Source organism: Pocillopora damicornis, chromosome 7, assembly GCF_964200805.1.
Source record: "Pocillopora damicornis chromosome 7, jaPocDami1.2, whole genome shotgun sequence".
Lineage (NCBI taxonomy): Eukaryota > Metazoa > Cnidaria > Anthozoa > Scleractinia > Pocilloporidae > Pocillopora > Pocillopora damicornis.
Window position 1 is genome coordinate 5,986,262 of NC_142676.1, and position 17,677 is coordinate 6,003,938.

The 17,677-nt window shown below is 42.8% G+C and overlaps 1 protein-coding gene across 1 annotated transcript; it reads right to left on the bottom strand.

Moving 5' to 3' along the window:
- Positions 1-6: 6 nt before the first annotated feature.
- LOC113677833 (sacsin-like) lies at positions 7-16,954 on the bottom strand. The gene is made up of 5 exons (XM_089212633.1): positions 16,854-16,954; positions 15,145-15,241; positions 14,235-14,323; positions 13,286-13,550; positions 7-12,986 (listed from the first exon to the last, which is right to left on the bottom strand). Exons 2-5 carry the CDS (start codon positions 15,173-15,175, stop codon positions 235-237), a joined length of 13,137 nt encoding a protein of 4,378 aa, XP_089068759.1. The 5' UTR covers positions 15,176-15,241; positions 16,854-16,954; the 3' UTR covers positions 7-234.
- Positions 16,955-17,677: the final 723 nt, after the last annotated feature.

The window sequence follows — 17,677 nt, forward strand, 5'->3', positions numbered from 1 at the left end:
CAATTTCTCTTCAGGTGAATATTTGACTCATATAAGCAACATTAGTCCACTTCCACCAAAATTTAACGTCGCACGATGAGACAAAGAAGTGCTAGTAGTATCCTTCCATTTAGCTAGCTTAAATTTTTCTAAGTATTTTTCTAAGATTCTGATGCGTAAAGTAAAGCAGTTAATTTGAACAGTATCTGGAGGGTTATACAGTCACAGAGACTAAATGTGAGTAATCAACAGTGATTATGGTCCAACAAACTGTTCTAGTACTTCCAAAACTTCTGTGGCCAGTCTGAACGCTTCCTGTGCTTGCTGAGCATCTTGGAACACCTCAGCAGGTACTTTAGGTGGGATGTGCTTGTTAGGATATCGAGTGCCTAAGTAATAGTCAGACAGCCTGGCTACTTGCGGTGTCACATCTGGAGCTCTAGGAAGCCGTGAAAGATCATTTGCCAATAGTATCAAGTCGTGAGATATCAGTTGCCTGTCCGCGACTCCTGATAGAGCGTAAAGAGCTGCTTTGAGAGATTTCTCCGCGATTTGATGGCACTGGAAGCAGACCAGGTAGTAAGGTGGATCTCGGGCAGTCAAGAGAAGTTTTACGGACCGCAGGTCTTCTTTGCTTTGACGAATCCACACCTTTGCTACGCGTGGATTAGGTGCCATGTAGGTCCCTCTCGAGTGCGATGGGAAACCTGTAAATCGTTGGTTGTAGCGGCGGTAGTTGTCGTAACTTGAGCGCTGTCGTCGAGCTCTTTCATTCCACCGCCTGAAGGAGTCCGAGAAATCTGGTGGCGGTGGCCTTGGATACCCTTCATTGCGGCTTGACGAATTTCCTGTTGATAACCTTTCTACCTCGTTTTGTATAAATTTCGTGACCTCATTCGCGATGTCTTGCATGACCATGTTCTTGTCCGGATGCCATCGCAGGTATAGTCGCCTTATTGCTTTCTTTCTTTTATCTTCTGGAAGCTTCCAAATTTCGGCAAGAGCCTTTTCCACCTCTCTCAGAGCGTTCTCCAATGTCGTAGGCTTGGGTGACTCACTTGCTCCATGGGTGGGCCTCGATGACTCTGCCCCTGCTTGACCAGTACTTTCGCCACTCTCTCCTTCATAAGGCACAACCTCCATCGACTCTGAAATAGACTCTTCCTCGTCTTCTTCCTCCTCCCCGCTCTTCCGCGGTCTTCTAAACTTGTACAAATCCAGTACGTCGACCTCTTTCCTTTCTTGGCCGATGTCTATTAGATATCTACTAAGCAGGTCACTCTCTCCTTCTCCTTCAGCAGAATAAGACTTTTTAATTTGGCGGACAATTTTTGCATAAATGAACTTCGGTTCCTCTTCGGTCGAATCTTCTCTCTCAAATGCAACAAACTCTTCTGGACGAAAATAGAAGTCATTGTACTGGTCTAGAAGCTCGTGGAACTCTTCAGGGACCTCAGAACCAAGGCTTGGTTCCAATCTTGGTGTATCGGCTGCTTCTGCATCATCCGACACTCCAGCATTATCCAGTGTGATGGAAATATCAGCCGGTGACGTACAATCAAGGATAGCAGCCAAGTGTAATATGTTCTGTTCATTGAGGAGGCAGCCGGTCAGGCGGTAGATTTCCCAGCATATCTGTCTCCTCGTATTACCAAACTCTGCACCATGTTCGATGAAGATATGCTTTTTACCATTGTCCTGCCCCACGAAGCAACCAGAGTAAGTTCGTCTTTGACTTTTAGGAATTATTGTGTCAGATTCATTATCGATTAACTCCGTGGATAAGGTTTCCATGCAACTTATGGTTAGTGCTTTTTGAAAACTTTGCACTTTGTCGCAGACCTCTTTTGTCAACCTGGCTTTGTCGTACTGGGACTTCAGTATTCGTAGAATTCCATTTATGAGATATGGCGAATACAATATGTGACGAAAGCGATCTGTAGCCTCACATTTCCCTTCCACGTCAGCTTGGCATTTTTTTTCTCCGCATTCGGCCTGGAGTTCTTCCCTCACCAGGGATTCCAAGGACTTTGTTTTCAAGTGGTCAGGCAAAAGGTCAATTAGCTTACTGGGGTTTTCCATCGTTAATTGGCATTTCTTTAGGTCATCAAGAAACTCGAAAATAGAATCTGACAGACGGCCTCTGAACTGAGGACAATCAAATAGGACCAAGTCTGTAGATCGTCTCAGCTGTTCTTTGCTGTTTGGAAGATACAAGGTGTGGACTTCCGCTAATGGGTTGTTTCCACTGCTATCTTCTTTTCGGTCGATTATGGCGTGCAAAGTAGTAAATAGGCCAAACACAGCCCGTTTCGCAACTTTTAATTCATTGGGGTGCATCTGTTTGTCTCCACAAGATTCTCTGAGATCTGTCAAAACTTGAGCAAACTGCGCTGGTGTTGCTTTCTCCATAGCTCCAAGTCGCTTGAGCAAGTGTTCAAAGCTTCCATATTCTCGGGGAACTCTGTACAGGTACGGGGGCTGTTCTTCTTCAAGGTGAAATGCCAGCTGGTTGCCGCGGACGAAGACACGTCCACCCTCTACAAGAACGCAAGGAATATCGGAAAGCTGTTCGCAAATTGTATCACAATTGACTGAACAAGACTCATTAGAATCGGTACTGCTACAAGCGCTAGTATCTGTAAGAAATTTATAAACTTCTGTCATGATTTGGCTTAGACGTTGCCGTTTGAGTTCTGGTTGTTCTCGATCTGCACTCTTTGAAAGATTATGTGAAAGGTTTCTAACATGACTGATGACTTGTTCCAGTGAGGGCTTCATGAAAACTTGAAGGTTTTTAAGCAGTGGTTTTTGGGGGTTTGGAATAGCCCACTCAAAGAGAAGAGATGCAGTAGTCCATGCAAGTGCCTCGTGCATGTATGGAATTGAATGCTTGAAATGGTTAAATGGAGGAATTTGATCTCGATTAGGTACCAAATACTGCCGGCGAAGGAGACTTAAGTCGTCACTCGCCTTTCGACAGGCTACAAACTTTATGGTGGAGAGGTCCACAAGGAACTTTGCATCGTGCAGAGTGTCGTCCCTTAAGAGGTGCTTAACAAGTGTCTTTGACTTCTTTTCCAATGAAGGATAATCTGAATTGCTTGTCTGTACCGCTTGAGAAGCCAGTTGATTGGCAAAGGTTTGGAATTCCGCTTTGCTGACTTTCTGCTTTAAGCCGATTTTGCGAAGGAGCTCCAACCACGTTATATTGTTAAACGGCTCTGGTGGCTTTGCTTCACGTGGCAACATTTCCACGAAGACGTGTACGCCTGGATCATGAAAATAGGACGCAGTTTGTAACGTGCCATTGGCGTCTGGAATAAATGCCAAGTTCCTGAGAGATTTGAGAATTGTTGCTTGTTGCTCTTCGTTGCAGTATGGAGCCAGTAAACATTGTCTAACGTAGTCCAGGTGAAGCATTCGAGTTTTGGGTTGGAGAAAGGGAAACTTTGAGAAAATGAAGTTGATATAACAATCTGTATGTGTTTTATCACCGACACCTAGAAGATCCTTGTACAGGCGGGTCAACCTGGGTTCGGGCGCTAAAAATACACAGTTACTTCCTCTCATCCAGATATTCGACTCATCAGTTGGTATACCCACTGGGATTTCGTAAACTGATTTAAAATTTTCAAGGCTGACAAATTCTCCAAAGAAGGTCTTGAAAAACGGTAGGCTTTTCACGATAAAAGTACAGGTTCGGTCTTGCTTTAAAGTTGTTAAATCGTCTTGAAAGAATTGCAACATGCAGATCTTGTCGTTCTCGGATAGAAAATTGGAAATGTCGCCATCCTTCATCAGGTGATCCAGTACTTTCAGTACATCTTGCGGTGAGTTGGGGTAGGAGACGCGAGACTTCAGTATGTCCGATACATCCCACCTTCCGTCATCGCTGATGAGATTGACATTAACTTCTGGACACTTCAATTTCCTTAACAAAGTAGTAACATGCTCCTGGCCAGGTGACCACGAATCTGAACGGGTGAGGTCAAGAATTACCTTTCCTTTAGAAACTGGTGCTAACTTCCCTGACTTAGTTGGAAGGATGGGCCAATTTTGTAAGGGGTCTAGAGAAAAGGCTTTCGGATTCCTCATATAGATTTTGTGTAAGAACTCCCATAACCGTCGCATCCAGCTTTCAGACGGTTGTTCATTCACATTCCATGTTATTAGAGTGTTTGTTTCAAACCAGCCAGGATTTTCCATACTCGGTAGAAGCAATGCTAATGCACTGATGTCAAATTCCCTGAGAACACTTTGATCGGAAGCGAAAATATCTTTCTTGAAGTGATGAAGTAAAGCTGTGGCTAGCGTGTGTTGGATGAATTGACAACACTGAGTTGGTACCAAATCGGCAAACAGGCTTAAAAACACTTGGCCATCTGTCTTAAATCTCCTCAGGATGTTGTCTTCAGTCAGCAGTAAAGGCAAACCAAACATTTCTGTTGGAAATTTTCTGGCTTTCATGCAGTAGCGAAGGAGAAGGAGAACACCCTTCACAGAGCCAAGCGTTGTCTCTCCAACGGGACATGGTAACGTACCGATGGTACTCGGGTTCTCCTTGAGAAACTGGATGACGAATTCAGGTGTGATCTCTCTCACGTTTGTGCCTGCCTCTTTAAAGCCATTAAAGAGTGTCACCGAGGAATAAAGAAGCTTGAAACCGACTCTCAAAAGTATCTTCCATAGTTCTCTTTCGGTTTTACTATCTAGAGTCAAATTGTTAAAGAAGCCTTGTGAAGGAGGAAGCCAAAAGCACCGAATTTCTTCTTGGACAACTGCAGCAGCTTGAGGAGCTTGAGAGGCCTCCATAGTTTTCTCAGCGGTCTTTTTGGTCAAGGGAAGCAAATGAGCATCCACAACGCAAATCAATTTGAATACTGCCTCTGCCAGAATTTTCCACTGGCTTTCTACAGATTTTAAATTTGGAAAGAGATTATGATACCATCGCATTCCTTCGTGAAGATTGTGTGCCCTGGGGAAGAAAGCAGCATCTTCTTCTTTCGACCCTGGCAAATGTCCTTGCGCCACTAGCATCAGTGAGATGTACGCCTGGGACAAAATCTTGGTTTTGATGAAGTGGTTCCATTGGCTTCCGAATCCTTCTTCCTTTTCATCACGCCACAAATTTCGGCGTGCAGAATCTAAATAGAAATGACCATTCACATGAACTGGGAGCCCTGTGTTGACTGGCAATGGCAAAAAGCAGAAGGCCTTGTGCCTTGGTTCACTTCTCTTGTTGAAATGGAACTTTGAGCTTTCTGACTTCCCTGAAACCTTCGCTGCTATTCCTCCGCGAGGTAGGAGACCAAAGCTTTTACCGTTAGGGAATTCTTCACTTGTACTTCTCTGGAGACCAATACACTGATGAATAAGCCACTTTTCCTGTCGTAATCCATGTTCCTGAACAATTAGAGAATATGTAATTCCGAGCCATTCAATTTGATTCGTCTCCAGAGTCTTAGATATCTTTATATGATTTGCAAGCCTTGCGCGTTCTGCTTCATCGTGTGGTGTCAGCTGTGCCGTAACCGAGTAAATTTCTGTTAGCTGGTCCCCTTTGATTTCAGACAGAGTTATGGTCTTCACGTGGTTCAGAAACAAAATTATTTCTTTAGCTTCATATGCCAACAGGTTCATAAATGTCATCATTTCCGTGTAGGAAACCCGCTTTTTAGAAATTGACGACGTGTTTTGTGTTCTGAGAGGAAGGCGGAACATAGTTGCCGATGTCAAATCAAAAAGGTTTTCCAGATAGCAAGGAAATACATCACGGAAGTCGGATCGTTCCTCCGCACTAATTGGTCCAATGATACGTCCTGGATTCTCCTTAGTCGCTTCAGGAGCATAACGGCAATGGGGGTCCAAAATGCAAAGCGTGTCTCCATTTGTGATAAAGCTTGGGCAGTCTGTTAGGTGGTAGACGGCATTAAATCCAATTCCGTACTGACCTGTCTTTGTAGGATCGTCTATTTTGCTTCCAATTCCAAGCCTTTGTATCCCCTCTAAATCCTCTTCGGAAAATGGTCGGTTGTTGTAAACACACAGGGCAGGACCTTGCAGTTCCTTCCAGTTGTTACTTAACAGCTGGTCTGTAGGATGGTTACGAGGGTCAACAATGAAGTGTATCTCAGTGGCCCCTGCATCATCAGCGTTCTGAACAAGCTCCTTTAGGACTCCAACATCGCATGGATATGCTTTCAAAATTCCCTTTAAACGGTCAGTAAGCTCCTCTCGCTGTCCAAACTCACGTCCGATTGGACGAGATATTTTGGATAGTTTCTTTGTTCGAATATCAATTGCTCCAAGCCTGTGTGCAAGGTCAATTGGCAGGTCCTTGTGAACATAGTCGATACCACTTCTAGCAGCCACCCAAGGCGCATCATTAATGGCTAATTTCTCAGCTGGTTGTAGAAATAGGTTCTGGTTGGGCAGAGGAATCTTCCCTCTTTCCGTTTCAAAGGATTCCGTTGAGGCTTCCGATATTTCCTCGATCAAAGATTTTGAAACTTTAAACTCTTTCGTAGACAGACGTTCTCCTTGTTTCTCTTCCTCGAGCTCGTAAAGTGCAGAAATGACGTCTTCGGTGGAAAAGTGCTCTTTGATTCCTGTCGCTTGAAATAACCTACAATACTTCGTCGCAAGATTCTGTGGCACTTCATTCAGGTAAGGCTCACCAAATCCCTTCCACGCGAAAGCCAGCCGAGAGGCCGACAGACACTTTCCTTGAACCAGTATCCATCTCTTTTCTTGTAATGCATGTACAATTCGCTCGCCATCTGGTTTCTGAACAAGTTTTTGTAAATAATCGTATATGCAATGGAAGATTTGTTCCAAACTTTGGATCGCATGGGGTGACTGGACTATTGCTTGAACTGCATGCTCCAACTGGCTAAGAACCTCATGGGCCGATGGTTTACGGGAGTTGAAGCCAAAAAGATGCCGTGTTTTCTTGTTTAACATACTACAGCCACTCTCACTTTCATCAAGGATTGGCCGTGAGGACCCTGCGACAAACTTATACCTGTCGCCGTACATTTCTTTCGCTGGAAGGATAACACTGTTCCAATCGGCAGTACCTTTCCATGGCATAACATAATTTGCTGGCTTTGCGAGAGTAGGAAACATACTGATTTCCATTAACTCCTCTCTATTCAATTCTGAAGGGGGGTCCATTTTCTCAAGGTGAACATTTATATACTTGATGAGAAGGGCAAATCTCTTCCTAGCGTCTTGTTCGGCTCTTCTACAGAGCTCTGACACAGAGTATGCTCGCTCAATCAGGGTTTCCCAGTCAAGAATATCTGATAACATTCCCAGGTCCTGAAGCATGAGAAGACGTTCCTTAGTTTGATAACATGACCCAACTGGGAATCTCCTATCGTCTGCTGAGAACAGAGTCGCAGCGGCACCTTTTGGGGATATCAGCTCCTTGGGAAAAGCCAAATGCCCTGTATCTGGCCCACAAGGAATACAACGATTATTTGAAAGCAAATATTCGTATAGATCGAGAAGCTGATTGGACCGATTGCTGGCATGTCGTCGAAGGCATTCATCCATGAGGTGGCACACAATGGGATCCCGAAGCTCTTCGGGTATTGCCGTGATATTCGGGAAAAAGACGTCTTGGAGAAACTTTTCTTGTGTCATTGTACGTTGGTCGATAACTTCCATACATCCAGCCTGTTGAAATCCTTTCTTGGCAAAGTCTGGAAGTTGCACTATTTTGTAATCAAACTTTTCAAGGACGATCTCACTATTCGGAAGTTCCCGTAACTTGAGGTCTTGGTAAATGCATTCAGTCACTGGGAGCCATTTCCCTCCTGTGCGCACTAAGGGTAAGTCATAACTTGCGATTCTTCGATAAAAGCTCTTGATGAGTGGTTTCCACGCGGATGATTGAAGTTTGTCTGGATTTGGCCAGAGCGTGAAAACATCATACAACGGGATTTTTCCTAGTATTTGCATAACAATCATACTTCCAAAGAGCTGAATATAGGCCTCAGTCAATGCATCCTCCATGAGGCTTTGGTTCCACCGCACTTCTAAAGGTTGACGGCCGACATCAGCTGTAGTACCTTCCCAGATTCCTCGGCGGTTTGATGTGACTGCAAAGTAGCCATTAGCATGTACTGGAAGCCCTGTTGGAATATTAAGGGGAAGGAAACAAAACATTTCTCCAGGCACTGCCTCCACTTTTTCGAAGCCATCGCCCTGGGTGCAAATTTTTGCTGCCACTCCTGAGGCAGATAAGAGTCCCTGCTTCTTACCCTCCTCGCTTGTTGCAAGCCGAAAAGAATTTTCAGTACCAAGACAAGAGGTCACAAGCCAAGACCGGGTTTCTTGAAACCTCTCTCCATTCTCACGAGAGATGGTGGAACTCACAGATACGAGCTCCGTTAGTTTGGGAGATGGATAGCTGGCAGAAGGGTTGGACTGACTAGTGGACTGTCTTGTCCATGCTGCGCATGACTTTAGAAAGGTACCTTCCCTTACAGAATTCTTGACTGGTATACATTCTGTCTGACTTTTTCTCCAGATCTCAAAGAGGAGTCGCGAATCTTTAAAATCAGTCGCATTTTCATCCACTTCAAGGAAGGACACCTTTCTAACATTCTGTGAAAACAGAAGAAGGGTCGGCGTTGATTCTCGGAAAGAAAACATGAGGGACCGTATTTCCTTCTTATTGTAGATCTTATCGCTGATTTCGCCACGCTTAGTTCGGAATGCAAATCTGAAGAGAGTCCCTTCAAAGTAGAACTTGTCATAATCGCTGAGTGGAGCAGTGTCACAACCAAAAAGCCCATTGAAGGGTGCAAACTGGTCAGGGAAACAAGTTAAAATGTCCTTATTTACCGCCAGATCTATCTTTATTCCAGGCTTCGAAGCATTCTTTATGTGGTGGCCAAGATGCGTTGTTTCTGGATCAAAAAAGACAGCATAACTTCTGGTAATGAAACATGGAACATCAGTAAAGTGGTAAACGGAACTGAAACCAAGACCAAAGCGACCAATCTTCTCAAGATCTTCCTTTTTCGTGGCACCTGCCAGTCTCGATATATTCTTCAGATCACCATCTGTAAAGGTTGCATTATTGTATGCCAACAGGGCGGGACCTTGGCATTCTACCATTCCCGGTGACAAAAGCCTCTGGTTTGGGTGATTGCGCCAGTCAAGAACGAACTGAACTTCTGTTGCACCAGCATCATCTGCATTCTGCACTAATTCCTTGAAAACACCAACCCCTTCTTTGTACTCGTTCAGAATATTCTTCAGCCTCGTGGTGATTGGTTCGTGGGGACCTGTTTGCTCAATACCTAGAGCCTCTGCACAAGTGACACGGGTGCTGATTGGTGGAACACCAAGCAGAGCAGCGGTTTTGGAAGATATAGCCTCGTGGATCATCGGAAATTCGCTTGTGATAAGAAGTTCTGTCCCTCCTCTTCTAAGCCACTCCGCGTCACAAAAAGTGCACTCCGAACATGGAACCAACTTCAAGGTATTATCCCACGTGTGAATCGGCACCAGGAGACTTTCTCGAAGTTCTGGATTGAGTTTCTTTCCATCTCTAACTATCCAGTGGAGAATCTCATGTGACAGCTTTCGATCATCTGCCACATCTTCTAGATAATCACTGCTGGTGTCATGTTTGTCTTTTATCATTTTCAGAACACGCAACAAGTCGGAATCTTGAAATTTTTCACGAACACCACATCGCTGGAAGAATGAGTTAAGGAATTGAAATTCTTGTGGAACTATGTAAAGGTAAGGCTTCAAGTCGATTCTGCAGCATGATGTAAATGCTATTCTAGACGGTGATGAAAATCCACACCCATGCCAAATCCACTGAGGGAAGCTGTTATCCTGACTTACAGCGTAGATGAAGCTAGCATTGCTGGATGCTTCTTCGTAGATCTGTTTTACCATCACTTGAAAATGATACAGAGCACTCCCGTTCATGTCATTCAATCGTACCAAACAAGCAGAACGTAACTGGTTTAGAAGGTGGTGGACAGTTGGTGATTTGTTCCAACCAAATACAGCCTCTAATGCTTTGGAACAAGATTTGGAGACTATTGGCGCTGAAGCTCCTACAAGAGTAGCTTTCGATTGGCTGAATGTTTCAGATGGTGTGTAGAAATGCTTTTTTCCTGAAAACCAAGGCATCGCACGTGGATAAGAAGGTGGACGACTCTGCTTTCTTGGGACCCACCTCTCGTTCATCAGAGCTTGGCTCAAGAATTTGTCAGGTGGGTTTTCGTCGAGAAATTTTAACAGGGCTGATGCTTTACGGGATCCAACATCGCTTTGAATCTTATCTACTATTTTAGCAACATGTAGAATGTCCTCTTTATTTGGAATACTCCTCATTCCAAGTTGCCGAAGACGTAGAAGGATTTCATCTTTGATGAAACTTTCATTTGGAAATTTGTCGTTTTCGCCCTCAAACAGTTGCTCCAAAATGGGTTGTTGTGGATCTAGAACGCAACATGGAGTAACCAACTTATTACTCCTGGTGATTACAAAGGGCAGTTGTTGAAGAGATGCATGAAATGAACTGTCTTCCCCGCAAAAAAGGGAATACTGGCTAAGTACCCAGCACATCAGCGTAGAGATCTGTTGATGACTATAGAAATTGCTCTGTATGCCACTAAAGACAATGTTTCTTAGGAAGGTTGTTTTTGTCATCGGTGAGACTCCAAGTCTGTGAATTAGGGTATGAGATTCGCTATCTCTCAAGGTAATGACCGAGGACGCTCTTGGTATTGGCAAGGATTGAGGAAGTTTGAAGGCATAGGGTAACACACCATGAACTTGAAATCCATTTATTAGAGCAATGAAGGAGTATCCATCTGCTGCATCAAAAATTGGAAGATTATATAGGAGGTTTCTTTGATCACCACTTGAGGACGCGAAAGAGAGGAAACTTCGTAGCGCTCGCTTCTCATCAGACGAACAATGGGTAATCATTGATACGCATCTGCTTTGATCCAACGTAGACAAGACCTTTAGGACGCCATTAGGATCAGGTGAGGCGACGTATCTATGTAGGGTGTTGTGATGAATGAACGATGGAAGATTTTCTAGAACAATGCAGCCAGTTTTTCCAAGCAAAGACACAATAAGCGGTGGTAAATAAACACTCTGGTAATGTCTTCTGATGACGAAGCTTGATGAACTCAGCTTCACTATGCTTCGGTTTCCAGCACATGTGTGCGGAATGAGCGGGAGGTTTTCGAGCAAGGAGAGATCAGAGAACATTCTCTGAATCCACTTCCAAACTGACTCCAACCAGCGCTCTGGCGGATGCCCATTTGTGCCGGGGTACCAAGGTACTGGATGATTTCCTCTATACCATTCCGATGGAAGCATCTCTCGCAGGAGCTTGAGAGTCTTGGCTTGATTCAATTTGACGAGTTGCACGGGTTGGATTGTGTTGGGACTTTCGGCATCAGTAGCAACCTTTGACAAATATGTAATGGCAGGAGTTTCAACGTTGTCGTCAAGGAACTTACTGTCCATGTTGTGGAAAATAGAACGGGGAATGTTTGTTGACGAAACGTACACAGCAGCGGCTGGTTCTCGGTTGTACTGGATTGAGCGGAAATCAACAAAACTTCCATTTGCGAGGGGCAAAAGGGGAACTCCTCGCATGTCGCCCAGGTTCTTGTCCGCGAGAGCAAATTCGAGTAGTAAAAGCTTCTTCTCCTTCGGTACATTGGTTATCTTCCAAACTCCCTTTTCCTTCTTTTTCAGAAGAGCTCTCAAGAATGTGGGAGTGACGCTCTTCGTAAGAACTGACGTGTATTTATCAATGGAAATCATGACGTGGCTCGGGACGATTACAACGGCCTCATTTGCTTGCGTCAATGTGTCTAGAACTGCGCGTCTTGTTTCATCGGATGTATTCTGAAATTGGGTTGTCATTCTGTCCAAGTAGGCGTCACTGAGGTTTTTCCACTGACCATGATGTGCAGGGGTCCAGAGGATATTTTCTTTTAATAAAATCGAAAACATGTGCTTTAGCATACACTGCCAGTGTATCTCAACTTTCTGAATGTTTGGCCAGGACTTGTACACCAAATCTGCGCCAACTGAAGAGTCACATGAATCTCTAACAAGGAGCAACACGTTGGCGTAGGCCTCACTCGCAACATGCTGCACTAGTGACACATTCCATTCTGCGGTTGGATCATCCTGACAGTCAAGGCCTGGCCATTTAAGACCACGCCGATTATCTGTTAGGCCAAAGTAGCCATGCACGTGAACTGGCAAACCGGTCTTAGAGTCAGCGTCTGGTGGAAGTGGTAAGAAGCAGAAGATTCTTCCAGGTCTTGATGAGAGAGCTTGAAGTGTGATTGCATTCACTGGTGTGGCAAAGGCCACCCAAGGCAGGAGACCTAACTCTAGGGACAATCTTTTGAGAGTTGAATCTCGAGCATCAACCTGGTGGTACACAAGCCATTTATTTTCCACCTCTCCTCCTCCATCAGTCTTTTCAAGGACATGCAAATCTAAAGAAAGATTTATGTTTTCAATTTCCCCGTTGCTCAGCCTTCTCAAATAATTAAAAAAAAGTCTCTTCTTGTCTCTTACTTCTTGCCGGCAGCTGTCACTCAGTCGAACTGTAAAGACATGTCTTTGAATGCCTCTCTCATCAGTTTCAAACAGAGCAATTTCTTCAATATTTTTCAAGAAGAGCAGAATGACAGGTGCTTCCTCTTTGAGGGCTTGAAATAATCTGCCGACTTTTTCCTTACTGTAAACCTTTTCGGATAAGTCTGACGGTGCTCTTCGCAGCGGAAAACGAAACAAAGTTCCATTGTAAAATTGAGTCGAAATTTTGCAGTCTAAGACATTCTCGTAAGGCTTGAACTGGTCTTCGTGATTTTCAAGGAGTTCATCCTCAAGGGAAAATTGCTGTCCCGTTTCCCCTCTACCAAAGTGTATTTCGTGAGGATCAAGAAATACAATAGAATCTCCACTCACGATGCTGGGCAGATCTGAATCATGTGATAAGAAGTAACCAGTTTAGTAAATATAACTGTCTCATTACTATGTGCAGATACCCAATCTATTTCAACACGTACATTTAAAGTATGTGCAGTTGCTAAGTTGAACGGATGATTTTAGAACGTAACTTGTTATGATTTTTTTTCTAGACACAAGATAAAATTTTTCGGCAAGGAATTCCGCTCTTCTGTTCCCAGCAAGTTTCTTTTTGCATTGCAATCCGAGAATTTCAATGATCTGTTACGATGTTATTTGGCAATGATTTTTTGTCACCCCCAAGGAAACTTACCAGTCAAATGGTAAACAGAATTGAAGCCAATTCCAAATCTACCAACTTTTAAAGGGTCCTCCTTCTTATTGCTATCCATTAATTTCTGCAAGTTTTCCCAGTCACTTTCCTCGAATAAAGCATTGTTCTGAGCATATAAAGCAGGGCCCTGGAACTGAGAAAGACTGGGTGCGACGAGCGAGTTCCCTCCGTAAAAGCCCTGACGCGAATCAAGGAGAAAGGACACTTTTGTGGCGCCTGCGTCATCTGCATTCTGAATAATTTCCTGCATGAAAAAAGACAATATGACCCAGGTTTCAGATAACGACAAGGTAAACAGGAAGGAAATGAATTTCATATTCCTCGATCTTTGTACCATCTTTTATTTATGTACCACAACATTTATTTTATGTTGACTCGTTAGCACATGTTTCTCATGTGTGACCGCTTGTGTTGTAATGAAATTATCACCAACTCATTATTGTTGAATCGACAGTAAGAAGAGTTTTTGTCATTTTTCAGGAAGACAAAACAAAGGGAAACGAAACATGAACATTCACTAGCACTGATTTAAAAGGGTCCCATGTATCTCTGCTTGGAACATTAAATATGAATTATTTCACCCTTGTCTTAAAGTGTAGGCGGTCACAGACATATGACTGTTGTATTCTCCTTTCACAGGGAAATAAGTAGCCTTCGGTCACGATTCACGTAAGGTTTCGGTTCCTCTTATTGTATTAATCAATTCGTCAATCGATCATTACTGCGGAAGACCATTCTTCCTCCTCACGCTATACTCAACAATTTTGAACACTCCATTACTGCTGATGTTTTCCCAGTCTAGGATTACCCTCTATTCATTCAGTTAATGGAAAGAAACGAAGCGTTAATCTTGCTCTTTTAAACCGGGTTGACTGTACAAGTTTTTTCTTATCTGATGCAATGCTTAGAGAAGCATCATCATTCATACCTTTAAGATTTGTCCTCCATCTGGATATCTTTCTAAGATACTTTTCAAAATGTGGGTCAGTGGAGGTCTCCTTTGGCCATAGGACCTGCCTGTTATGGCAAAGAAACAAAACCGTTGTAAGAATTAGCAAAACGAAACCAGCCAGCTCAAGAGTATAACAAGGTAGTTTAGTGTTATCAACTGAGTTGATAACTTAAACTGGCCATCGTAAAGAGTTTAAAAGCGGACGTTTCGAGCGTTAGCCCTTCGTCAGAGCAATTTGAGGAATTGTGGGTTGTGTGTGTTTATATCCTGCTCAAGAGTAATTGCCTACAAACATAATATGACCTCTCAATCGAGCCAAATTGTAAACTGAATTCTTGAATCATCTTGTTATCTGTCTTTTATGTTCTTTCTTAAAATTCTTAACCTGACGTGGATGAAAAGGTTAAATTCTAACAGCATCCTGAAGTTTGTTTGTGTCTTAAGATCACGAACTTTCCTCTATTCATTAAAGTTCCTTCAACGGTACCGGTGGAGGATATGTACGTTCTAAAGTGAATTCGTTCAGAAACTCACTTCTTAGTCAAAATTTTAGTTCCTCGTGAGACTCAATATCTTAATGTTAATGTGAGTCAAAAAACAACCGTCAGCTTCGAAATGTTTCACATATTTCATGAGCAAAGACTCCCCATAACTGTAGGCTCACTCGGAAGTAGATAAAAAGTAGACCACAATCTCGTAAAACATCATTGATTATTTGTCTCTGTTTTCCCAAACCTAACCTAGACTATTCCCATCTTTGATGTTTATAAGTGTTGCATGCTGTTGCCTGTTTAAAAAATTTTGCTATTCAGTGAACCTAAAGCATTGAAGCCCTTGTGCATGTTGATAAATTAAAGGTGCATTGCAGTAAAATTTCATCGCTTACCTTTAACAGTTTTGCGAGGCTGCGTTGCCATTGTGTATTATATTCACTCGAATATCTTCGATGGCAGCTCAGGAAACTTCGTCGCTTTGATTTTTCACTGTGAAAGAGAAGGAAAAAATCCTTGCGCTTTAGATGGGCACTTTTTAAATCAGTTAATAAATCTATGGATAATCTTAATGTGCAACAAAATGTTTAAATAGAATGTAGGTCAGATGACTGACTCGTGCGTTTTTATCAAACTGTTCAGCCAGCCACGACTCACCTAACATCTCTATAAATTTAGGAGAGGCCTTTACAGTTTAAACAACCGATTGGAGAATTAATTTCACATGTTTTGAAGATGTATTTATTGACTGGAATGATGGAAAGTTCTGGTTGTATCCTCCGCCCTGCTATTTCATTTGATGATCTATTACCTACTCAACAAAATATCTCTCCTGACTGGACGAATGCATACGGGATCATTCGAAATTGAAGCTTCCGAGGATCCATAACAAAGTATTTCGGAAAATATTTATGACTTGTTTTGCCTGTCAAATTTTTGTATTGAAAAGCCAGTTCAAAGAAACACGAGCGTTTTGCAAACTGTTAAAAAGTGTTTCCAGCAGTGTTCCCTGTGTAAGAGCGAAGAAGAAACTGAGTTAAAAAATCGCTCAGTGGTCATCGGTGGGCGTAAATATATTTCAAACAGCTAACTACTGCAAGCTATTGGCCATTCGGTGATTTTCATATGGAAAGAGATTGGTTTCAGTTCGTTGTGTTTCAGATGCTTCAGCGTTTGGATGAGTCTTTTCACTTCAAATTTTTGGTCCTGTTCGGCACCGAGTGCGTCGATCGGTACGCTGCTTGAATGCAAAGTATCCCTTCATTTACTTCGACGACATTAATACTCATATTGCTTGTGATGTTAAACTAGGTTTCTGTAGACAGTTAACGACGTTTGTTAAAGAAAGCTTAAGGCGGTTGATGACCAATCTTAACTCTAATCGTATATAGAGTGAGTTCGCTCATTTCGGTAACTAGCAATTTACACCCCCCAAAAATTATATTTGAAACAATACCAGTTTATCATATTTAAGTCTGCGTATTTCATTTACTGTAGATATCTTAAGAAGGTTGATCATGGAAATATTTTAAATTCCTGACAAATAGAGTATATCCTGCTTCCAGAAATTTTCATTATGTACAGAAGTAAATTGGTTTCCGAATTTCCAAGACAGCCATCATCGTCAATCGCTATTGATTATAATTTTTCACGTATTACCAGCAATGAGAAAGGAATCTGTGAAATGCCTCTGATAAACGCCGACTTTGCCGATGGAGGATCCTTGATATTTGCGGGCCCTACTGCTTTCATTTAAAAAAGAAAAAAAAACAATTCCAAGCTGAGGTAGACATGTTCAGAGGGATCAGAGAATTTGACTCGTCAGCATCCACGGAAGGAGTGTAAACTTTCTCATAAGAGTCCCTAAGGCTCGGCCGAGAAATTTGAAAAGTCGTACGATTGTTTACTTCACCTAAAATATTTGCTGTCATCAGGCTGGATCGTCTCCCAGAAAGCAATTTCCTATTAATTTTGTATTCACGAAGTTTGTAACTTGTTTGCCCTGCTGCCCAACGATCTTGAACTAGGTCTAAAAATGGTTGAGTCGTGAAGCAACTAGATTTCTCCAAAGAGTTGAAGCGATAAATAAATAAATAACACTTACCTTAATTTTCCTCGCTGTTGCAAACATCCATCCCAATCAATACGAACTACAACACTTTTTATCGCCGAAAATTTGATTCAATTTCCTCATGACTATGTTGCTCGATTTTCCCAGAAACCTATTATGTAAATAGAGGACGAATTCTGAGAAAATGACAGTTCTCCGCCAATCATAGTGTACGGTACACCATTCGACTTCACGACCGGAAATAGAAAGTGATTCTCGGAACTTGGAATGGGCTAAGTCAAACAAAGAAAGCAATAAAATATATCAAAGTTCACACGGCAACCAGGTGGACAATCGGACATAGTTTGATGCTACTCTGGTTTGCAGATTTAATAAATGTAACCGAAGAAGTTACAATTCATAGACCCAACGTTTCGACACTCCTGTCTAGTGCCTTCATTAGGGGTGATCTAAACGCTGCAACAAGAGGTCCTTTTATATGATCGCTAACTAGCGGCCTTTTTTCTGACGAAGTGTAAATAGGCGTCAGGAAGCAAACCCCCCTCGTCACGATTTAAAGGAGCGTGGGCGGAGTTAATATGCCAAGCCTCCAAACAAAGGCGCTGGTGGTAACGCCGATTAGGGGTGATAATTTTAGAATTATTCCACCCAACGTGACAACGAATACATCGGCCAGACCAAACGTCAGCTTGGTACACGGTTAAAAGAGCACCAAAAAGCGGTTTTCCTTTGCAAAAAGGAAAATTCAGCTTTATCGGAGCATACATGCCTAACTAACCATAACTCCGCCAACGCTCCTTTAAATCGTGACGGTTTGCTTCCTGACCCCTATTTACACCTCGTCAGAAAAAAGGCCG